At 55.8% G+C, this 24,645-nt stretch overlaps 1 protein-coding gene across 2 annotated transcripts in view; it reads right to left on the bottom strand.

Annotated features, from left to right (window-relative positions):
* Nucleotides 1-24,645, bottom strand: part of LOC122379255 (F-box/LRR-repeat protein 7-like) — a 47,043-nt gene that overhangs the window by 8,899 nt on the left and 13,499 nt on the right. Inside the window, exon 3 of one of the 2 annotated variants that reach the window (XM_043361281.1) lies at nucleotides 20,321-20,509. In XM_043361281.1, coding sequence (XP_043217216.1) covers nucleotides 20,321-20,509 — 189 coding nt within the window. Of the gene's footprint in view, nucleotides 1-13,308; nucleotides 13,510-20,320; nucleotides 20,510-24,645 lie in introns of those variants that run through there. The other variant, XM_043361282.1, reaches the window with a different exon arrangement.

The raw sequence follows: 24,645 nt of genomic DNA, 5'->3' as shown, positions 1-24,645 counted from the left end.
CCGGCGTGCCGCTCTCACAACAGAAGCCGAGTCTGTGTACACAGGCCGCCGGGCGCCGGCCGAAAAACGCTGGCCGCACGCCGCGGACGAGCCGCGTGCACCGGCCTCTGCACGGAGGTCCCGGCCGGTCCGGAGTGGCGCGACTGCTATCCCACGGCGGCTGCGAGCCGTCCGGCAGGTCCACTAACGAACCGACACGGAGCAGCTCGCTCCCAGGGCGTCATAACATGCCTAGCGCCGCGTCCGAGCCGACAAAAACCCAGCGGCAGCCTTCAGAAATGACAGCGCCGCGCACGGAACAGCCTCGACAGGGGAGAGGACGGAGGCAAGACCGCGAGGAGAGGGGCAGAGAGGTATGAGAGGAGGAAGGAGTGCATACCGAGTCCAATCATTGTATGCCCATCTTGTTTGTCACTCGGCCTCGACATGCATTCTGGCCAGCCAGTTTGGACCACCACTGCGGGGGATGTCCATTCAGAACGTGAGATGTGTCCCCGTCGAGGACACCCGCCAGGCCGAGCGTGCAGGCTGTGCCGCCGAGGTCACGAAAAACAAACACACAACAGAGAGGGTGGAACCGGCGTAGGCCCACAACTGCCAACCTTGACCGGCGACCGAGCGGCCGTTTGACGACGACCGGGACTGCCGCGACGGGTCGGGTCGGGTCAGCTAGAGGGCAGGGGACCAGAGCCTGAGTCAGTGACTGACCGATGGGACGCGTATCAGGGGATCGGATCCAACCACAGACGGCAGTCTGTCGGAGGGATCATCATGAGGACCAAAGAAAGGAGAGCGGCAGAAAAGGAGTGTTGTTGCAATAATGTGCTATCCACTATCCAGCATGCGTCTGATCAATTTAACTTGCGGCTAATCGATATAATGTGCAATGTGCAATTGTGCAAGGTGTATGCGATACGTTTCGAAACAACAAGCTTGTTTTCCTATACACATTATGTGTATTTTTGTCGCACTTATTCTAGTAGGTGCACCGTTAAGGTTGTATTGTAATTAGTAACCTTGCGGTTAATACTCTCTTCCCCATAATCCCTCCTATATCTAACGGCATGACATTCATCATTGGCTATCAAAATACCAATCAAGCAACTGCAGTGGCATTTGAGAACGTGGGAACTTGATTGAACTGCTGGCTTACGGGACACTGGTCGTATATGGGTTCCAATAAAACATTTTTCCCAGTGGCGGACTTATCAACTGAGCGATCCGTCCCGTTAGCGTGTCGGCCTGGCGACATGAGCCGACGCCACTCGGTTACTGAATGGACAGCTATCGACGTCGGCGGGACTGGGACGGGACAGGCGAGCAGAGTCGACGCTGCAAGGACGGCTACTTTCCGCCGGCACCCCTCGGCCCTCCCCATCGGACATAACTGGGGCCGATGGCGGGCAGCGACTGCAGACTGATCCGCCCGGGAGTGCAGGCTAATCCACACAGGCGCACAGCACCTTTCAATGGATTGCACACCGTGACATACCTTACCGACATCCTTTGCAGAGAGACACCACTACACTAACGCTTCAGCCCTGTCCGGCACGACTCAACAATGGAACGCACGTCAAACCACCCGCCGAACCTGTCGCAATACATGGTTCACGCGACTTACAGCGGACAATATCGGCTCAATTGAGTCCCGTCAAATATGTTAGCATATTCACATCCGACGTCACCGCCTAATCCTATCCCACGCTCAATTGCATTAATCTCAGGAATGCCGGTGGGGGTTTGGTGACGTTTGATCGTATGCTATCCACTACACGGCCGAGCCGCTTAGAGAACTGAAATGTCCAAGTACTGATCCAAGGAGTGGCGGGCGGTGGGCACTGGGCAGCCAATACACCCATGTGTCCACGTCAGGCATCAGTCAGCGACGTCAGAGATCCGTCAGTGACATCAGAGGTCCGTCAGTGACGTCAGACATCAGCTAGTGACGTCACCACGCCCCGCGGTCCGTGTCCCACGGTGCCACTCCGTTGTCGCGAGGGCCCGCTCCCCTGTCGTGCCCGCGGCCGGCGCGGGCTGAGGCGTTAAAAATGGCCCCGGCTGTCGACCGGTGACGCCGGTCCAGTCACACGCGTCCGAGATATATCGCGCCCGGCTCCTAATACAGGACAAAAAGCGCCAGACAGCCAACAGCAATGACAGGAAAATCAGCGCCGAAATGCGGCCCAGGCACGGAACCCGGCCCGTGGGCCGCGCCGGACCGGCCGGCCCACGACAGTCACAGGGCGGCACCGTAGAGTATGCTGAAATATGCACTATATACCTGCCATCCTCAGCCGGATATGGCCAATTTGCTGCGCCCCATTGTATACTGAGGTGAGCTAATACGTTAATCCCACGAACGATGTGCAACATCCATCATCTTAAAATTAATTTCGATGAGACCCGATTGCAAGCCGACGTCATGCATTTTTAGCCGGGAGAAACCAGATTGATGCCTATCAGGGAATAACTCTGGAAGCAAGCGTTACCATTTGGACCGTTAAAGCCATTACACATAGTTTGTAAGGCGATAATAAGTATAGATAACATGGACTGGTTCTTATGGTAGGCAGGTAACGCGTTTGCGCTTGCGTTGCTACGAGTTGGAATGCTTTGCAGTTGAACATAGGCATTCGGATGCAGCAAACAAACATGCAGCGCGCCGAGATATACCACGCACAGCTCCTAATACTAAAAGGATAAAAGCGCTAGACAGCCAGCAGTCAGACAAATATCAAATCTAGTTGCTACGCAGTTAAAAAGGTGACAAGTCCACCTCCGTTCATCGCCATATATTCTCTGACAAAGAAAGTAACACAAATGCTGCTTTAACTCTGCTTAAACTTCTGGCCCGCTCTCGCCAAATGATCCGAAATCCTTGCCAAAACACTCTCACATAGATTGATTAGTGTACCGTAGCACCAAAAAGAACCGGCGGTACCGGCCGTGCTTAACTAGTTTCACAGGTCAACACCCAGACTCGGGGTATAGTCACATCCTTACCAAGTACGCGTCGCACGGCCGTATGCGCGCAGCCGAGCAGCTCTGCCGATGACGGCTGGGTCTGCCGGTCTCTGGGTCTGCCGCTCTGCCCCGGACCGAACACACGCAGCGGGTCACTGCGGACAGCACACTGCCCGCGGACAGTCGGACCAGCCACCTGTCCCCTCAGTCCGCCGCCGACTACATTCCACGACTACATTGCCGGCCGGATGGAGCGGCCGGAGCGTCCGGCACGGCGCGGATGGCACGGCCGGCAGCGTGGGAAGCACGGCCGCCGCCAGACGACCCCCCCCCCGCTGCAGGGGTCGTGACGTCAACGGTCAGGGTGTCCCGCCGCGTCCGGACGGCGACATGTGTTCACTGGCAGTGTATGCTGAGCGTGTCGTCTCAGCTTACAGTTTCTCCGGCCACACCAGCGGGAACTCTCTCTGCTCCTGCACTCCCGAGGCCCGTCGGCTCTCTGACATGCTCGTGAGGCGCCCCGGCGCGCCCAGCTCTCGAGCACAGTTACGAGGACATGGGGCCGCTTTCTACCTGTCGGCCCTCCTAAATCACACTATCTACGTGGACACTAAGCCTTCATGCTTCATGCACTAGGCAGAGCACAATCTCTTGCGCAGTGAGAATCATAGATGCCGAAGTTTCTTTCACTTCGAAATTGACAGCCTTGTCCGAAGTGATAAAGGAAGAGGTGAATTCCTTATGCATAAAGTGTAGTTATCTCCGTCCGTCATCACTGAAACTTGAGGTTCCTGATCAATCTCGCGTAAAGTTGCATCTCACCGATAAGTCAGGAACTGTAACTCCCGAGCATCTCGGAGAGTTGAAGTTTCCGACAAAGCTCACTCGAGAGCTGCAGCTGCCCACGGCGAGGCTCGCAATGGGAGTTGCAATCATTCTCACAAAGCTGAGCGCGATGAAGTGGGAAGCTGCAGCTCTCTGGCAGCTCAAAGAGCATTGTGGCTCGGACGAGGCCAGCACGGGGAGCTGTGTATACTGTGTAGCTTTCTGGCGAGTCTCGTGAGGCCCGCAGGCAGCGTGAGTAGCGCCGATACCGGCCGCCGCCCGCGGCCGTCGCCGGCGCCCATTCCGTATGGATATTTCATAAATCACCCATCTCTGGTATGCAGAGTGCAGGCCGCCCGGAGCCGAGTGACCATTACGGTGCGGCCGGCAGTGCGCACTGGCGCCGGCTCGGCACCGGTACGGTACGGTACTGGACGGTCTGCCGGGCTGGCCGAGCCGCTGCAGAGCCTCCCCGAGCCCGCCCGGCAGAGATCTACATACAGACACCAGTCGAGATCTCCTCCACCCTCGTTAACGGACAGAGAAATCAGTGTCTGCGGCCCGTCAGTGAATTCGCGGTACCCTCCCCGCACGGCGGGACGTCCCTCCCTCAGCTCTGTGGAGCTTAGATGCAGGCCAACTCAGTTTGATGAACTCTCAAGGCAGTCGCAGTGGGCACAGCACCAGCTTTCACATCCAACAGCTTCAGCAATTTAGCCAGTGGCAAAGTGCACGGCCTAGCCTTTCGAAGCAAAACAGCGTCGTTGACCATCAAACACACAGCCAAACAGGAAGCCGTCCGCCGTTTTGCGGTGAAGTGGAACAATCGCTGGTCGCCGGATGTCGGGTGCTGATGAGGTCCATCTGAGTCTGATTCTTATCAGATCATAGACGTGGAGCGGGCCCCACGCCAGGGCAGAACATGGCTTGCATTGGTCCACCAGATTTGTAAGCAAATTCGGTCCCCTTGATCGAAATGAAGTTGTGTTTAGTGGTGCCTGTCGATGAATTTTCTGGTTACATTGATGTATGATTAATTATTAAACGCTTCAAATATGTAAATGGCATTCACACACATGCCCCTATTCAACTTGTCTTCACTAAAAGCAAAGGTATTAAAATATTTACCTACCTAGCTTGACAATGCAAGCACAATCCAAGCAACATTGAATTAGACCACCGCAACAAACCAAATTTTCTTCAATATCTTATGTCTGAATTGCCCACACCACTGGGCTGTGTCAAATGTTGTTTCCATGATGTCAATAGGCTGGGTCAGACTCGAGGACTGGCAGAGCCGGATAGACCCGATCCCGCTAAGCAAATCCTTTTCCTGTCCCGACTGGTAGCTATGTTCGGCACTTGTTCGCCAGTTCCTGTCACAAGTTTGCCCGGGGACACGGTGGCGGCGTCACTTCCGCGCCGCTGACGAGTCGCGCATGTGAATGGCGAACACGACCGGCGCGTGTGCTCCCCAAACAGCCGGTGGTGTTGGTCCGACTGGGCGGCGGCCACCGGGACTGGCCCGGCCGGGTCAGTACAGGGTCATATCGGGGTGAACGGCCGGCCGCCGCCGCGCCGAGCCGGTGTGGGTGCTGCACCGGTGGCCTTGGTCTCCCGGCCGGTCGGCCCGGCGCGGCAGACACCTGAGGTGACCCGGCAGCGGACGGGTACTGTCCGGCCCGCCTGAGAACGGCGTGAGCGACTGCCCGGCGGCCGGAGGTGGCGCGGCCGGCACCGTACAGCCGGCGACAGGTCCGGTGACGTCCCGTCGGCGACCAGCCGACCTCGCCGCCCGTCAGACGCCCAGGTCCGGTCCCGGACAGACACCCAGTACGACCCGGGGTTAAACGAATCGACCCCACTCTGACTGGGGCGAACTGAATTAACCCGGTGCGACATTTGGGAGACCGCAGGCGACCCTGTGCTCTACAAAACGAACTGAGTGACCCGGAGCCAGTTGACACCTATGTCTGGCGACAATATGATCACAAAGGCAGGGTGGTTCACTGTCAGCATCGACCTCCTGTAGCATATCTAATCCCGTCACCGACTCAGCCATTTCCTGGAATTGTTTCGGCCGGGCCGGTCCAGTCATTCTCGGATCACCGGTCGCCACGGGACGACATCCGCCGTCCGGTGGCTCCCACCGAGCCGCCGCCGTCCGGCATTGCGACACGGACGCGCAAGTCATCCGTGAGCCTGTCGCCGTGACACGAACGGCGAGGTTGGGGCGGCTGTGGCAATCTCTGCAGCGGAGCGTCGCTGACCGCCCGCTCAGCTGGAAGAAAGCCGCTCGGTCGGGGCAAGTCGGACCCGTTCTGGCTGGTGGGGAGGGAGGGTGGGGTGGAGTTGAGCGGAGCGATCCTCCGCGAGCGCAGGGCGGGCGCGCCGACCCGACTGCCGGCGCAATCAGCATCAATCGTGGCGCAGACGGCGCCGGCGGTCAGCGGGTCAGTCAGTCGACAGTCAGCGGGTCAGTCAGCGGGACAGTCAGCGAGTCAGTCAGCCGGCCGGCCAGTCAGTGAGTCAGTCAGCGGGACAGTCAGCGGGACAGTCAGCGGGACAGTCATGGTCTGCCGCTGACAGAGCGGACGGCGCCGGGGAGACACGGCGGCCAGCACCGCATACAGCCGCTGCCCCCAATAGCGGCCGGGTCAGGCCAGGTCACGGGAACCGGCGCCGGGTCGCGGGAGTCGGCGGCGGCGGCGATGACGCAGTAGGTCGTCCGCCGGCCGCCGGCGCCGGCACGTCACGTGACTGTCTCAGGAATGTGGTCGGCGGCCGGCGCGCGCGGCGCGGTGCCATGCTGCCGTTTCTCTCGGCGCGGTGCGGCGGGCCGACGCGTACGAGAGCTGACCTGAATGGAGGCGCTTTCGGCAGCGGTGAGAGGAGGACCGGCGCTGAGCGGTCCGGCCGGCCGATCTGCGCGGCAGGACCGGCCCCGCGCGGCCGGCCGTGCCGCTCCAGGTTTGGGCGGTCACCGCGCCGTGCAGGACTGGTTCTGCCGACCGGCCGGCCGGCCCGCGCGCCGGCCGCCATGGCCGCGCCGCTGCTGACCTGACCCAGTCGTTACGCTAGAGATAGGAGACATGAATGGCGCCGCGAGCGGCCTTTATGGCGCACATCGCGGCCGTTCCCGGCGCCAGAGCTGGCCGCTTCGGGCAGGTCACTTGGACGGCCGCACCGCGCCCGTTACCAGGCGGGCGGCCCAAACGGCGCTCCCCGGATACGGCCGAAAACTGGCTGCCCGCCCGGCAGCGAGGTTTTACGACTCACATTGTCGTCATTCGTCACTGGAATGTCTATCCTCCTCAAGGAAACAATGGCCCGTTATGGCATTGCACACATCGTACAGCCTGCGTTCATCAATTTGGTCATGACAAACACTTCGCCCATTATGCATGGCATCTGTTTCTGTTGAGCTGTAGCCAGTCCATAATCCGATCGGGCATTCGCCGAGTAAATGGACCGGCGCGCTGCACATTGCCACATGACGAGTGACTGCCTGTTCTCCATTACATGGGAGGCAAACATCCCACAATGGCCGTGCCATGTGCAGCTCATCGGATCGGTGCACGACTCTGAGGGATTAGTGCGGTGCCGCTCGTGAGTGTTGTGTGGTCCAGCCGACCGCAGGGGCGCGTCTCCGCCGATTCACCCCGACAGGCATGTGACTGGTGGTTTAGTCTCATCAACGACGGAGGGTGACCTCGCTAGTTGGCCGAATGCAGTGCAAATCGACTGAGCCTGAACTCAGTAGGAGTGGCGTCGGCACATGCATGACTCATCAGTGGCCAGTGCAGTTACTGCATGTAGCCGAAGAGAGAGAGAGAGAGAGAGAGAGAGAGAGAGAGAGAGAGAGAGAGAGAGAGAGAGAGAGAGAGAGAGAGAGAGAGAGAGAGAGAGAGAGAGAGAGAGAGAGAGAGAGAGAGAGAGAGAGAGAGAGAGAGAGAGAGAGAGAGAGAGAGAGAGAGAGAGAGAGAGAGAGAGAGAGAGAGAGAGAGAGAGAGAGAGAGAGAGAGAGAGAGAGAGAGAGAGAGAGAGAGAGAGAGAGAGAGAGAGAGAGAGAGAGAGAGAGAGAGAGAGAGAGAGAGAGAGAGAGAGAGAGAGAGAGAGAGAGAGAGAGAGAGAGAGAGAGAGAGAGAGAGAGAGAGAGAGAGAGAGAGAGAGAGAGAGAGAGAGAGAGAGAGAGAGAGAGAGGAGAGAGAGAGAGAGAGAGAGAGAGAGAGAGAGAGAGAGAGAGAGAGAGAGAGAGAGAGAGAGAGAGAGAGAGAGAGAGAGAGAGAGAGAGAGAGAGAGAGGAGAGAGAGAGAGAGAGAGAGAGAGAGAGAGAGAGAGAGAGAGAGAGAGAGAGAGAGAGAGAGAGAGAGAGAGAGAGAGAGAGAGAGAGAGAGAGAGAGAGAGAGAGAGAGAGAGAGAGAGAGAGAGAGAGAGAGAGAGAGAGAGAGAGAGAGAGAGAGAGAGAGAGAGAGAGAGTCGGGTTGACTCGTGGATAGTGCCAGAGGCGCCACGGAATGTTGTAGCCCACTCCAGTTGGAGATAATGAAAAGGTCAGCTCAGGGTACAGTACATCTCCAGCCGCTTCGACGCTGTGAGACTGAACCACATCACCTTGCCACCGCGATGCACGGCCATTGGTATGATGATACAACAGGACATTATCTTTGAGTCGTTCACGCTGATACAACAGGACATTAGCTTTGAGTCGTTCACGCCGCAGCGGCGATCCGCCTATCGCAGGCATGTTAATTCCACCTGTGCAGTTGCACATTACAGTGCATACAGAAGAATGATAACACGGCAGCAAAGAGTGCTTAATTCGTGGAAATCCCGTAATGAAATGTAATGCACTCTGGTAGGGATTGCCGCTGCAATGCCATGCTATATGCTGTCGGCAACATCAAAGCGAGCATCAAATGCTCTAAAAACGAGGCTTAGGTCTAGACCGGATAGGGCACCGTTTCCAGTCGTTCTCAGTTCCTCGTTATGATGGAGCTCGTCGTTTCCGTGGAATCTGACAATGTCGAACAATGGTCCCGGAGAGACAATGGCGGCCGGCGCCGCGCGCCCGACTTCCTCGCCGGCCGGAGGGGCGGCTCGCCTCCTGACCCGGGTCGGCGGGCTGACGCAGTCCCGCTCCGACCAGTCCTGCTCTCTGCTCCCTCTCCCTCTGACCCTGAGCCGCGCCTGCTCGCCCCATTAGCTCGTACCGACGTCACGTCTATCGGCCCTCCACGCACGTCTGTCGGCCCTCCACGCACCGCAACCATCGGCAATCACCGTCAGAGGCGCCGCGGCCGCCGGGTTATATAGCTATAAACGGCGCACAGGGCGGCGGCTGGGTCGGGCGCCACATCCTCGTGACGTCATACACGTCATCGTGATGACGGTAGGAGCGGACGCGCCGCCGCCGGGGCGCCTCTGATCGCCGCCGGTCCACTCACGTTCCTCGGTTTTACGACGGCCGCGCTGTGCAGTGAAACTGGGGCCGGCACGCTGCGCTCGCCGGGTGCGCCCAGGGAGAGAGCGACACCGCTAGATGCCGCGCGCCGCGCCGGACCCGCTGCAAGCCGCGAGCTGGACATCCGCCTCATCGCGGCCGGGGAAACACTCAGCATGCAACAATAATAAATCACTGAATAGGTCAAAGGAGCACGGCCATCGTGACCTTAATGAGCGCTATTCAGCGACGATGGTATGCGCAACAACATGTTGCAAGGTCAACATTGCTACGACGGCGCCGCCGCAGTGTGAGCTTCTCAAAGGGCAGCATCCCGAGCGCTCTCCACACCCTGAGGGCCCGAGTGAAGGCTCCTATGCGTCTTCCGTTGACCCTCCCCGCCCACCGGGTACCACGTCTCTCGGAGCCGGGGGCGCTGCCAGCAGCCGCGGCGCGCGCACGTCACTCGCAGTTAGAAAGTGGGCACCCCGCGGAGGCGGCGCGCCGGCGTCTGAGCGCGCCGGTGACCCGGCCGGCCTCCTTCCAGTGGGCCGGCAGCGGCCACCGTCCGCCCGGCCGCGCACAGCTGGACGTCCATGATTTGTTTGTTGTTGGTGACTGGGCTTCCATTAACGGTGCGTGTAGCGGTGCGGTTTCTCCCGGTTTGGAGGCGGCCCCGGTGGAGATCAGCGCGCGGCGCGGCGCCGTCGAACGGTAACGGGGCCGGGCCGGCGGGCGGTGCGCACTGCGCAGACCGGCGTCACTGCGCGCACGGCTGGCGGCGACACGGCCTGCACGCCGCCGACCGGATTACTGCACCGGCGCGTGGGCTCCACTCCGACCCACCCCGGCTCAGCAGCAGCAGTGGGTGCCTGCGACCGGTCAGTGTGGGTGGTCACCTGCCGTCCCTTTTAGTGTCCCCACAATATAACCCGTCCCTGTCCCTGCCCACCCGCGAGCCGAGCCACCACCCACGGCCGCGATCAGAGCCTGTGAGCGCTCCTCGCGGGTGGAGGAGCCTCCGCTCGGACACAGGACAGCCGACAGTTAGCCGGACTCATGGCCGAACACCGGACTTCATCATACCCAGGGTCGCGCCTGACTGCACGACCCCCGCCGACATCGCCGGGAAAAATTACAACCGCACTTGGCAGTGTCGCGGTGGACATTCCAGTATCAAATATCCGCTGGACACAGGTTAAGAGGTGCGTATTTCAGACCATCGCGCACACATGCAGACATGATGATGGGAGTGTTCAGCTATGAAGCGACCCTGTATAGTCAGCCGCCGCGCGCTAAGCTCACTTAGAGAACATGGAGAGGCGGGCGCGGGGCGGCGCGGGCGGGGCGGGCCCGCCTCATCAGGGGAGCCGAGTGTCCGTCCCGGCCGACACGGAGGGCGGATTTACAGCGATATGGCGGCGAGTTTAGTGCCAGTGACGTGTCCGATGAAGCACACCGCCGGCCCCTGTCACCGTGCTGGGAGAGTGGCCAGCCACGGACGCTGCCGGGGCTGGTACCGGCCTCTAGCGCGTCTCCCAGGGAGAGGGAGAGGGAGAGGGAGAGGGAGAGGGAGAGGGAGAGGGAGAGGAGGGAGAGGGAGAGGGAGAGGGAGAGGGAGAGGGAGAGGGAGAGGGAGAGGGAGAGGGAGAGGGAGTGGGGGAGAGAGAGTCACCACGGTATGCCAGGGAGGGATAGGGAGTCTATGGATTTTCCGTGACTGCGACTTCGACTCCGACTCCGACTCTGGCTTAAAAAACAACCCCGACTCCGACTTCGCAGACCTGGCAGGGCTGCGCAGTCGATTAATTTTCGGTGACTTCTACTCCGACTCTGGCTCCAGTTTCCGAAATCAACTCCGACTCCGACTCCGGTCAAACTGTCGACCCCGACTCCGACTCTGCAGCCCTGATTCCAGGCGTTGTCCAAATGTTCAACAGCACCCTACATACTAATCACTTCCGTCACCCAGAAACAAAGTGACACATTCAGAAGGCATCTGCAGTCCGTTAGGGCAGACCATGTTTGTGATGAGCAATGCGAATAGAAATGTATTAAATCAGCATAAATTAACTTGTGAATTATGATGGTGCATGCAAATTGTGCCCTCCAAAAATAGACTGCTGACTGAGGCGTTGATGAGTTTTATATGTAGAGTAAGGCGGCCAATATTTCTACAGTTGAGCTTGCATTGTATGAAATAAATGAAAATGGGTTATGATTTTTACGGTAGGTGTAGGTATACGTAAGTACTTCAAAAAAATAAATACCAGTCATGACTCTCCTCGGATTTTGGTTGTTGGTCAGAAATAAATGGATTTTAAGTGCCTAAAAATAGCCATGTGCAGGAAAGAAAGCAATGTTGAGCACATTTACGGCTCATTCTTTAGTCTAACACAAAATATGAATCTTTGAAACTTAATTTCATACACATTGAAGACTTCCAGTGAATAAGTGTTGCCTCTCACGGTAAATAACGCACCACGTCGGGCATTAGACCTGCTGGTGAGCCCCCGAAGTAATCGTGAGGATTGGATTGCCTTTTACTGCTGACTGGACAGTGACAATGAGCAGCCCGAAGATGTTATCGGAAGGAATCGTAAATCCTACTAACAGCATGAGAGAAATAAAATTCGAATTCGAATTTCGACCCACCTTTTCAGAGTTAGAATTGCCGGTAAATCTCGCCGGACATTTGACATTATACCCTGGAAAGCGAGCTTGAGCTACACAAAGTGGCAATGGTTGATAAAAAACTTAATAGTTATCGACTGGCTTTGGAGGCGAGTCGTTGTGGGCCATCGGCCAGGGTAACGGGCCGGGGAGCCGAGCGCCGGCTGCAGTAAAACCTGCCGTTCACCGGTGTCATTGTCGCATTAACCGGCCACGTACCGGTCGGCTATTGAGCGGCGCTCGGCGGCGGCGGCTGCCGTGTGGCATCAGCTCGGGAATCCGGCGGCTGTGCCAGAGCCGGCTGCACCATCAGAGACGGCCGGGCGGGACCTGGAAACGCGCCTGGCGAACGCCGAGCAGGGCGAGACGACCGAGTGGGGCTGTCGGCCATCCGAGATCCCCGGTCTGCCGTCACACAACCGGATTCGCCATCCCCAAACAAGTAGGACCACCACGGGTGCTGCGCGGACAGCAGACTCCAAGCAGACCGGCATCAAGCTGATGACCACATGCCGGTCGTGAGAGATAAGGAGCCGGTGATTGAGCTGGACACGGAGAGGGCGGGCAACACGAAATTGAGCGGTCGCGACTGGGCAAAATCACTGGAGACTACAACGCACCACACGGATATACCAGAGACTGCAACTACGAGACGGCCGTTAGCACCACATCGGACCGGCGCGGGCGGCGCGGGGCGGCCTGGACGGAACGCAGAGCCCGAAATAGAGATATGATACATGGTGGAGGACAGTTGCATTTCTTTTGAGTTCTCAGATACCAAACACTACTTCTTAATGTCGCGAAGCGGTGCGCTTTCAGTCACGTCCCAATGCTATGCACTTGCACCCGCTTGACAAAAATCGATCTCAACTCGAAAATAGGGTGACAGCAATGCCATATTGATTGCACGGTACAATATACCTACAGTTGATAATATAGAAAAGCGCATCGCCACAAGCGATAATAACAGGCACGAGGTAGATCGAAGGGAAATGCTCAAATGATATCCCTACGGTCTCCACGCAGAGTCATAGACTATCATAATGTTGCCCGTTTCTAAAAAAGCACTCGCCTATAGCATCAAGAAGAGCATCTGTAGGTGTACCTTCTGGGCAAGGTTAAGCGAGGAGCTCAAAATTAATGGCTCACATTGATCCATTAAACGATTTCCGAAGGAGTGGTTCATGTGCATTGTGCATTTTGCGCAATCTATGCATCGTGCATCCGCATGCTTGCACTGTGTGTTTCTATGTTTGTAATGCATTAGACCCTAATGTGGCATCCGCAACATGCCCATATCCTCCAGAGATATGACATTAGACAGCTGGTGGCTTCCTGAGCGCCTCTCCAAGGTCTCCGCCATCCCAGCCACTCCCGGGGCAGTCTCACAGTTCCACACATACCTGCATACACCGGTGGCCGTCGGTCGGGGCGCTGCCGGTCACCGCAGAGGTCAGCGCCTGGTCAGCTCAGCAGTGGTTCGATCAACACCGCACCGACAGACCAGCTCCCGACGTCAGCGCACGCACCGCACACGAGCTTCTCAGCGCCGACTGGCGACCGCGCCAGCCGCTCATAATCGGATGGTGCTCTCAGCCTCCTCTGACCTCGCCTTTTAGTAGCGTCTAAGGTTGGCGTGCTTAGAATTCTGGAAATGTATCGCAAAACTTACAATGAGATCGTGTGCAAATAAAGATGCATATCTTCTCCAGTAAAATCACTATTTGATAAAATTTTGCCCCTCCAAAATGACTTAAAACAGTGACGAGAGTCGGCGGTCGCTAAATTAAGAGCGGCGGTATGCGGCGGTCGGGAGGCCAGCCTGGCAGGCTCGCCGGGCCTGCTCGCCGCTGCTGCCGCCGCCGTCGCCGTCGCCGCCGCCGCCGGTTTAAAAGGCGCGTAGGCGCGCAGGTAGGTACCGCTCGGACCAGCCTATATTCGAGGTTAGGCACCAGCTCACGTGCGCGGCCGTCGATTTCTCCTCTCCGGTCGTGCGCGCGCCGCGGGCCACTCTGAGCTGCGGCGCCAAGGCCCGTTTTTGTCGCCGTGGCACACCGACATGACACGGACTAATTGGTGTGATCGCTGTGTCGGTAAGCCGGTCGGGGGTCCGTGTTTTCCGGGCGCCGTGTGACCGCTCGCCACCGGCCCATGGTAATTGTGCGTCCCCTTTTGGCGGCTCGGCCCGCCCGCCGGGCTGCCGGGTGCCAGAATGACGGATGGGCCGTATCGCGCAGTGCTCACTGGAAGGGTCGGCTGACGACTTATTTTGACCCGTCAGTACGACCAGCAAAACTTGAAAATAAATAAAAACAGTGTCTTCTCACCTTCCAGGGGATAGCTCGTTAAACTATAGCACTTATCTGCTAATTTCGAGAATAGGTATCGGTGGAATTCTACTTAGGTACTGGTGTTTACGTAGGTACTGGTGTGTGGGCGAGATCAAAGAGTAGTAACGGCTAGAGACTCATGCTTTCTCCCTGGCTGCTTAGGCCAATTAAGATTCAGAGCAAGGCAATGCTCGAGTCATGGGAGCAGTCAAATGGTGGAAGAGCTGGAAGGCAACCGAGGGTGACTTTGTCCATCTGTCTTTCTGCTTGTTATTAAACAGACAAATTGTTAGTCAGGTCATAATGAATGTCAGCTGTCTCTTACAAGTTACAACATCCATATTATGTATGAACCTACCGTCATATGTTTGTCACATACGTATCGCATCATTAGATCAGTGTGTAACGTAACCAATGTTCATTCGGATGCCCTGATGGGCACCTCTAGGGAGGAGAGGCCAATTTCACCACAGAATCGCCGGCTGCCGGTATCTTTAGTTCTGAATGTTTAAAAACTTAAACCAGCTACGCGAAAAATAACCGTTGATGTGAAAACATCAGTTAGGCTGACTGATACTATTTTGAATACAGTGGTTACGGAGCGAGCGAAGCGAGCGTAGTCTTTCCTTAGATTAACGGAAATTTCTGAGTATGAGCGGCCGGCCGGCCGGCCGGCCGGCCGTGGTCACGATTCTGCGACGCTTATATCTCAGCAACCACTTGACCGATTTACACGCGGTAATTTTTGTAAGGTAGCTTCATTCCTTCTACCAAGTATTGGACTATTCCCGATGCATGTGGGTGACCCCTTATGCACGTGCCACGTGCAAAACGAAGAGGTGCCACTTTTGTAATTGTTGCAATATCTCGGTAACTACTTGGCCGATTGTGCTGAAAGTTGGCATGTAGGTAGGCACCCACTAGGCACTGCATATCCATGTGCCAGAGTTGGGGTGCTGCTGCACGTGCGCACGTGCAGGGGTCGTTTCCAGATCTCGAGAACGGCTGGACCGATGGCGCTCAAATTTGGTACACGGTTAGGGACCAGTTAGTAGGGTGCCGTGCACAAGTCAGTTGGGACCCATTTTGCACGTGCGCACGTGCAGGGTGCCGCTTCCAGATCTCGAGAACGGCTGGGCCGATTGTGCTCAAATTTGGCACATCGCTAGAGACCGGTTAGTAGGGTGCCGTGCACAAGTCAGTTGGAGGTACCCCCTCGAAATTTCGCACGTGCAAGGCCCACCCTCTCGCTCGCTCCGTTAGTCGCCCCAAAAGGCGTTATACTGGTATGTACTTGTTCGTGTACGAAATTCAGGGCCGACTTCAGGCAAAAATAAAGAAATAATCAAAAGGCAGCTGCAGATTTCTCTGTTGGTAAAACTAAAAACATCATTTCCTAAACTGGCTTCTGATCAAATATCCGTCAACATGTTTTGACATCACGTTTACTACAGCCAGTATAGGTCAGTGGCGGCGGGAGGCATTCTAGGATAGGGGTGCAAACGATATTGAAGCGCCCCTTCCCGCTGGGCGCCCCTTACCATGCCGATGGCCGTCCCTGCACTGGAAAATCAGTTTCGCCCCTATACAGGCGCCCATAGAAGTTTGCAGAGTGCTATTCCTGGTCATAATCATCTCCCCAGTAAAAAAAAAACGCAAAATACGCCCTAGCACTAGGGGTGTAACCGCCCATACGGACAGTGCAATTTTACAGGCCCCAATCTCGGACCTTCATATGTTGTAAACGGCAAACCGCCCCCGATAAATGTTACACAAACTAATTTCCTCTCGCATATCGGCCATCAGGCGCCCCTTTTTGTCGCATGGAGCCTGCAACGCTATAAGCCCTCATATGTTCGTGTTGGCGTTTGGAGGCTATCGCCTTCAAAGACGTCTCCATAAATGTTTCTTTTTCGTCCCACACACAGGCGCCCCTCTTTCGCATGCAGGCGCCCCTCTTCCGCATGACGCGCTTCTCGAGTAGCTGCGCCCTCCTAGCCTTTATCGCCTGGCAAGATTATATTCGACAGGGTCGGCAGCATCTGCCTTTGTTTCAGATAAGGATGCCCTCCACTCTTCAGCATATCAAAAGATATTTTTCCCACGTCATTGCCACCCTCTTCGTGTCACAAGTGCCTTTACCAGTTGCGGTGTCGCCTCGCACTGCTCAGCTTTATGGCTGCCGCACCTCTTAACTTCCTGCCTCCTCTACAGATTTTCGAGGCGCCCCTTTCCATAGCTTTAGGGTGCAGCTGCCCCCCTTGCCCCCCTGCTTCCGCCGCCACTGGTATAGGTTTTTGCAAAACATCGTAATTCCCGAAAGAATGAATATGTGTTTGCATATTAATCTGGCTACATAACACATCGAATGTAGCGATGCATAGCGAATCATACATATCGGACATGCCGCAACAGCCATCGCTAATGTACGTGCATATAGTAGATGTCATAGAGGGAGCAGCAAACTAGTGAAGAGGCAATTCAATGATACTTGTTTGAAATTATGGCTTCCAACGGACATGCTTTTGGTGAAGACACAAACATATGCACACAACTACATGCATACATATCATCCCATGATAGATATGCATCCAATTCGTCCTAGGTGCAAGATCATTGAAGCTGTAAGTTTCAATTCAATCGGCTAATATGCATATACACAAAATCGAAATCATTTATGGCTCAATTCCTCTCGGAAATGCTTAAATTGAAGTTGCTCCCCAACGAAACGTATAGAACCACAAGTAAGACAAAGACAAAGAGTCTGAGATGATCCCACAGAGAGCATTGTTGTGTTGTCGGTTTTCAGAGCTCGGTCCGTCAGTGTGCGGTACCGGTAACGGGTAACCTCATTTGACCCAAAGAAGAGAGCTAAGCCCCGTGCTACACCCGGCCAGCACGCGAGTCAGGGGTCGAAACCCGCGAGTAACGGTCAGCGCAGCTACTTCGGTGAACACAAAGGCACCGGCGCATCGCACACCCATGCTCATTCGAATGTCGTTAGTGAGCTTCGGCACGTGATGTCTGCATCGCTAAGTCGGCAAAATATCGGCTCTAGGCTGCATCATAACAATGACCATTCGCTTGCAACGCAGCTATAAGGCCACGAGCTTCGTTATAACTCCAGTACCGATAGTCACTGACTATTCCGATTCTTCAGCACTCCATATTCTGCCATCCTCATATTCCTTCTTAATCACAGCCTCTCTTCAGCTCACACTCGGGAATAGACGGATATGCTACCAACGCTGCCTACCTTAACCACTGCGTGCAACTGTTCAAAAATATGTCTCTAAAAATGTCTGAAACTGTTTGGACTGATTAATCATAGGACTGCCATAAGGCGGATTAGATACTCATAGAGCAACAGTCGAGGGAGAGAGTAAAAATTAGAGCGACAGTCGGGAGCCACGCGTCAAAAAAAAAAAACGGAGTGCCCGTCAGGAGCCACGAGTCAGAAACGGAGTCAAGGGACAAGAGTAAACAAAAGAGTGACAGTCGTGGGACAACAGTCAAAACCCGGGTTACGGTCGTGGAACAGTAGTCTGAACCTGAGTGACAGTTGGGAGACGGAGCTTAAAACTGTATGACATTCCGTTAAAAATAACAGAAGCATGAAGATTGAAGACCCTCACTAATTAAAAAGTTTTTGATTCTGACAAATATAAACGGAAAATTAGGGAATAAGGCAGGCTTGGTAATGTATTGTGATAGCATTAAAAAAAAAACATCATGCACCACTCAAATTGTAAGAATCATATGAGCATAGGCCAAACCAATGTAGTGCATTTTATCGAAATACGGATATAACTCCCGTGTAAAGTGGTGATTAAGCTGGTCATTCGCTACGAGTTTGTCATATCCGTAACAGGCAAATTTGCCATAGCAGCCCGCATGACTGTACACTAGGAAAAGAGACTTTCGACTGAATCAAGTGTGCCCTCGTTTCTGATCAATCTTTGTAACGCCTGGCATACCTAGTGTTGACCCCAGTTTCCCCGTCTCGCCGGGATAAGATCGTCGTGAGAGAGGTTGCGGATACCGAGGAGCTGTTGGTCCCGCCGGCCACCCCTGCCCGTGCGGTTTTCCGGCCGGACCAAGCTTCCCGCGTGTGAAAGGGTTCCGTGAGCCGGTACGGGCCTTGCCGTGCAGCCGGGTCGGCACGGGTCGGCGCCGCGTCGGCCCGGGCTCCGTCCGATGTGGCACTCGAGCTTGGAGCGGGCCCGTGTAGATGGCGGCAGTCGGCCGGCCGGTCGGCCCGGCCCGGCGGCCGACTGCGGCTCTTTGTTCGCCGGCCCGGCTGCGGGGTGCGGCGAGCTGCGGCGGCCGCGGCTGCAGGCCGGCCGGCAGCTGCCGGTGCCGCTCCTCCGACCGGCCGGCCGGCCGGCCTCTCAAGGACTGGGTGGTGGCCGCGCGCTGTATAATTGAGTTTATACGGGCGCGATGCACCGGCGCGTCCGGGCCGCGGGCGGCGGCCGCGCCGTGCCGTCCCCGCCGAGCCTGGGCCGAAACAGATCGTGAAAACAACACCGACAGGCGTTGGCAGGAGTGCGAGCTCGTGTAACTCGCACCCGATATGCAAACAAGGGTGCGCCGTCGGTGCACGGCTGATTCCGTACATGCATGAATGCAAATGCATATGAGGCGGAGGTCCCCTTCTGACGCATGCTAAAAGGCATTCGGCCGAGTGGACGCTCCACGAGTACTAGGGCGAAAGGTGTCCATCACAATTCGCAGCTGATGCAACCGGATCGGCGGCGTGGCGTTTCGGCGGAGTGGTGACATGTCCCGTCTGTGTCGGTCGCTCGGAGACGGCGCCGATTATGGAGAGCGCATAACGAACGGACAGGCGCGGGAGGGGCCGCCGCTGCGACAACAAGACATCCGTCACTGGGCTCACACGCGCAGCGGACAGGGCAAGTTACCGGCGACACGGCACCTAACAACACCCCCAACATGTGCCTCTCAAATATGTGCATAAACAGGCCCGGTCAGCGGCGCACGCTGACACCAAAATCAGCAGCAATCGCTCTCTGGAGGCATTGCAAATGAAACATTTTTAGTTTGCACGCATTAAATAAGCGATACACGATAACGACAATAAGAGGAAAGAAACATGACAGGAGTACAAGTGTGATCATACATTAGATGCTTCACTTCTACTTCTTTTTCATTGTCTATTGATTTATTTCCCCAAACACGAATAGGTATGTTCAATTGTTTAGTTATTGTTCGTTAACAAAATACGACCTTAGAATCGCAGTAACCTTTTCTTATATCATCTAGTCTCACTGTACTTTACTTTGTCAAAGTTCATCAGCTCTGGGCTTAGCGACGCGATGATTGATAAGCTATTTAAAAACAAAAGAGCAGCCTAGAAGAGAAAAAATTATAAAGCGCTAATTAATGATAACTGAACTGAATATCTCGGCGATCAGCTGAGAACGAAAAAGAAACACGGTGTAGAAGCAATAGATTCATCGAATTGAAGCTGCAAGAAACATTTCATATCAGTTCAGACGAGATCGAAGTTGATGGGCTCAAGGCCGTTGACGGTAGGTAAGTGCATAGGTACTCCGCATGGATGACACCATAATGCAAATCTTAAGCCCCGTGTGTAAAACATTCAGTATAAGATAGCTTTGGTTATCAGAAATGCGGGCATATCTGATAAGGGCACACAAAGTAATAAATGTTCCTGAATGATGACCGAGTTAGGGCATAGATAAATGAGGCCGGATGCTAGGCAATATTGAATTTGTTGAGTATTTGTCCATTTTCGCAGCAGTTTTTGTTTGATTGCTTTCATGGTACACATGATTTTGTGGGAAATTCCAAGTTCTAAGAAAATTGCGAGTTTTCGCAAGAAAGAGAAATATTGCTAAGAAACTGGCACCCGTAAGTGTAACACTGATACCCATAAAATGCGATCAAAGCTGATTTAAAACAGACCTTTTCATCACAAATAAAATTGACGTCATAACTATGCGTGACTACTTTTAACGACTAAAACAACCAAATCACGAACAAAACCCAAGTTCTTGCACCAGAACCCGCTGAAAAGTCCCTAGCTGTCGGCACTCACCTTCGACGATGTCGTGCAGTGAGGGCAGCGCGGCGATGCGCGGCCCTGGTCCGGCGCCAAGCGGCGACTGCTGCCGGGACGGGTCCCGTCTGCTGCGCGGGGGCGACGCCGAGAAGTCGGTGCAGTCAGTGCTGATGACGCTCAGACTGATGTCCGAGTCCTGAGACTGGCCGGCGCCCGGGGCTCTGCCTGCAACCGAGGCGCGCAGAGTGAGGCGCACCGACTGTGTGCGTGCTAGTGGTGACGAGCACAGAGGTGTGTGGCTGAAACACACGGATTGCTGTGAAGGGGGATCGAGGATAGTGCTGTAGCTGACAGACAGGCAGGCAAAACGATCACAGCGCTGAGCACATGCGATGGAAAGCTGATGGCATATCTCATTACGCCGTTTTGTGCAAGTGATTTAACTCTGCTAATGTGACACTTCAACTGATGATTTATTATGCCATTCAATCAAGAAGCTGATCCATCAGGCTCCAACGCGACGACCACAAATCTAGTTAATGCATCTGTCACAGATTACAGAGAGACCTTGACAGAGTCTTATACTGACTGAGGCGCTGATAAAATATTGACTTTGCTCGCCTTCTTCATCATTGATGCCGCAAATGATCGGTGGTGTAAAGTGACTAATCAAAAAGCAATTGGAATATTTCCTTACGTTTGGTATTGTTCGTGAAGCTATATAAAGAGCCTCTCCTACGACCATTCTGCAACACTTGGTCAGAACCTCACCACAGCGTAATCAATTTCTTCTATAAAAAACGTTTTGTTGTCAATTATATTTTGTCTTGAGTTTCGTTCGGCTTTTCCGTCTCTCCAAGATCGAATATGCATAATTGCATAACAATCATCCGGTGCCCATGATAGGCAACCAGGAATGATCGGGCTCAGTCTAGCCATTGGAAATAAGACAACTAATGCAGACTACGACTATAAATGAGAGCTAAGCAATGCATGACCGTGACAGCTTACTCTTATAATAATATCCTTCCTCGCCTTCCTCTACATACAAGTGAGTCAACACCATTAGCGAGAGTTCACTTACAAGTGATCTCTGTACCGGCGTATGTGCGTATCAGCCGTTCTATCACCTGTCCCTTTGTGTATCGCCGTAACAGTTTACCTGTGTATCTACATGTTCGTCTATCTCGGAGCACATCAGAGCGGCATGTCTCGCTCGCTCGGCAGCTGACGTCAGTCGACACCAAGGCCATCAGATCTGTACCGCCGCGCCGCCGTCGACTAATCCCAAACAATTCCACCGGCCCGGGCGGCGCGCCGACGCCTGGACCGTGTAGTGTAGGGACGGAGTTGCCAGCCGCGCGCAGCGTCCGCGCCTGATCGCGTCCCGTCTGCTCCTCTCTGCCAGAGACTGATCCGAGGTCCTCGGCATGGTCTCTGGCTCTCGAGATATTGTCGAAATCGGTGTTGAGACACGATATCGAGCAGTGACCGCTGGCCAGTGGGGCTCGGAGGGGACCAAGGCTCAGTTCACCCAGAAACTTACCAAGTATTTCAGTACACGTGTGGGAGCGACACAATGTTTAAATGATTATGCAAAAAAAGGCAACGGAAGTAGGTACAGCCAATCCCACAGGACACCTGTTGTAGAATGGTGATAGGCACAGGCTACACACCAGAAGCACGACATGCGAGGACTGCGATGACGTGAATTCCACTGTAAAGTGGCGTGGCTGCATCACAAACTGGCATATCTCTATTGCGATGTGGTTGTGAATGTGTATTTAGTGGAAAGTGACGAGGCTACGAAAGAAGTAGTTGTAGCCTAAATAAAGTGGTATATGTGCTGGTCTGGCCAAAACGACAAAGTGCACAAACTCTGAATATATTGTCGGTAACAACTCCGTCACCACCCGGTGCCGACGAGGTCGCAATCACAACTCAGCGCGGAACTCCCCGCTCCGCGCGCCGTCCCGGTTCCCGCCAGACTCCCAGCCGGCCCGCCGGCAGCCCCAGCCGCCGGCGCCGGGCCTCAGGCGATCACGTGATCCGTGGTCATGCCCCGCGGCCCGGGCCAGGCGAACGGAGCAGCCGGCACCGGCCGATGAGGTGCCAACCTAGTGGAGATGCAAACCCATCACATCTCCCCCTCCCCCACAGTCACATCTGCTCACATTTCCTCGATTAACCGTTTCACGCGCCTTCTCACACGCGTGGATCGTCTCAACCCGAGTGGGGCCGACGGCGCCGCGGCCGCAGGCTCCCTCTGCTGGAGCACCGGCGGCGGCCGGCTCACCACCGGTGGCACGCACTGAGCCAGTTCGTCAGGGATGGCATGGCCATAACGACGCCGCAGATGCCTACGATTTCGCGTCAGCACACGCCCGCTGGACAACCGCACAAAATACCTCCGATGGGGCCCAACCTCACACACGACACCGTAACGGTCCCACCGCCCGGTGCGGTCGTCCTGGACAGACACCTGGTTACCGACGGCCAGTGGCTCCAGGTCCCGAGCCTGCCGGTTATAGAGGTCGTCCGCGCGCTGCTGTTGCTCCGACAGGCGGCCAGCGGCCGCATCGGCAGCGATCTGCCACTCGGGGGCGAAGCTCCGCCGATGAGCAGGCAGCGTGTCTCTCACTGGATGTCCGAAGACGATCTGTGCTGGCGACCTTCCTCCTCTCCCGGGGGTGTTGCGGTGCTGTAGAATTCCTCTTGTCCACCGTTCCTCGTCCAGTTGATTCCTGCAATCATCCCAACAGCACCGGATCAGTTTCTTGGCGGCCTTCACCGCTGCCTCCGCCCTCCCGTTAGATTGGGGGTAGTGGGGAGATGACCGTCTATGCTCCACACCCCACCGACACAGAAAGTCTTGGAACGCCTTGGATGCGAACTGGGGCCCTCCGTCTGACATGATCCATTGAGGTACACCCACTTGACAAAAGATCTCACGCATTGCTGACATCAGCTGTTTAGCCTGTGCACAGTTCCCCAGCAACTTGATGAAGCGCCACCCCGAAAATCCGTCTACAGCAATCAGGTACTTACGCCCAGCGTGTTCTGCAAAGTCAAGATCAAGTGACTGGAACGGTCGCTGTGTAGGCTGGTGGTGTAGGACGGTCTCTCGCTGCTGTGACGGGAGCTGGGCCTGGCAGTTCCGACAGCTTCGTGTCACGTTCTCGACATCGGCGTCCATTCCGGGCCAGTAGACGACCTGACGAGCTCGGCTCTTCGTCCTCTCCTTGCCCAGGTGTCCGTCGTGGAGGGCAGCTAGGACAGCCTTGCGCAGCTCCTGTGGGATAACCAGCCTGCACCCACATACCACGAGTCCGTCATCGACAGACAGTCGGTCACGAACAGTCCAATATCTGCGGATAGATTCTGGTGTGTCATTCTTGGTCTGGGGGAACCCTTCTTCAATAGTGCGTTTCAATGACTGATACTCGGGGTCATACAGGGCAGCGCGGCGTACCTCGTCCAGCCTGACGTCGGTGCCTGACGCGTGCAGCTCTGCGACTACGACCGCGCACACCCGGAGCGATGCGGCGTCCTCACCAACCTCGTCCCCCGGCTCAGGATCCTGGACCGGTGCTCGGGAGAGAGCGTCCGGCGCGACATGTTCAGCTCCAGCCCGCCAGCTGGCGGTGAAGACGCCAGCTTCACCGATCTTCATCCGAAGTCTCTGAAGGCGTGGGTTTTCGATCTCGTCCATCATCTTGCTGTTGAGTATCGGAACGAGAGGGCGATGGTCAGTCAGAATCTGGAACAACGGCAGCCCGCTGAGGAAGATATGACACTTCCGCACCGCCCATGCCACACTCAAGGCCTCCAGCTCTATTACTGCGTACCTTGTCTCGGCATCGCTCAGGAAGCGTGACCCTGCTTGAATCACGCGCCAGGTGCCGTCGGGATGAGCCTGACGAAGGACGAACCCTAGCCCCCGCGCTCGGCTGGCGTCCGTCTCCAGCCGGGTTGGTAGCTTCGGGTCGTAGAAGGCGAGAGTTGGAAGAGAAGTCAGGGCGGCCTTGGCCTTGTCGAATGCCAGCTGATGGTTCTCGTCCCAGATGAACTCGCGCCGTGAGCTGAGGAGGCTGCGGAGGGGCGTCAGCAGTTCGGCTACGTCGTCCACGAAGTAAGCCACCTGGTTGACGAGCCCGAAGAAGCTCCTGACCTCAGTCAAGTTGCTGGGTGTCGGGAACTGTGAGAGGGCTTCAGTGAGCTGCGGGTCTGGTCGGTAGCCGTCCCCGGACACGATGAATCCAGCAAACTTGACAGTCTGCTGTGCCAGCTGCAGCTTGCTGGCGTTGAGAGAGACTCCCCGATCCTGGCAACGCTGCAGGAACTGCCGCACGTGCTGAAGA

Source organism: Amphibalanus amphitrite, unplaced genomic scaffold (assembly GCF_019059575.1).
Source record: "Amphibalanus amphitrite isolate SeventyFive unplaced genomic scaffold, NRLGWU_Aamphi_draft 000074F_arrow, whole genome shotgun sequence".
In the NCBI taxonomy this organism is placed as follows: domain Eukaryota; kingdom Metazoa; phylum Arthropoda; class Thecostraca; order Balanomorpha; family Balanidae; genus Amphibalanus; species Amphibalanus amphitrite.
Note: the sequence above shows the minus strand (reverse complement) of the source record. Positions and strands in the feature narration are given on the sequence as shown.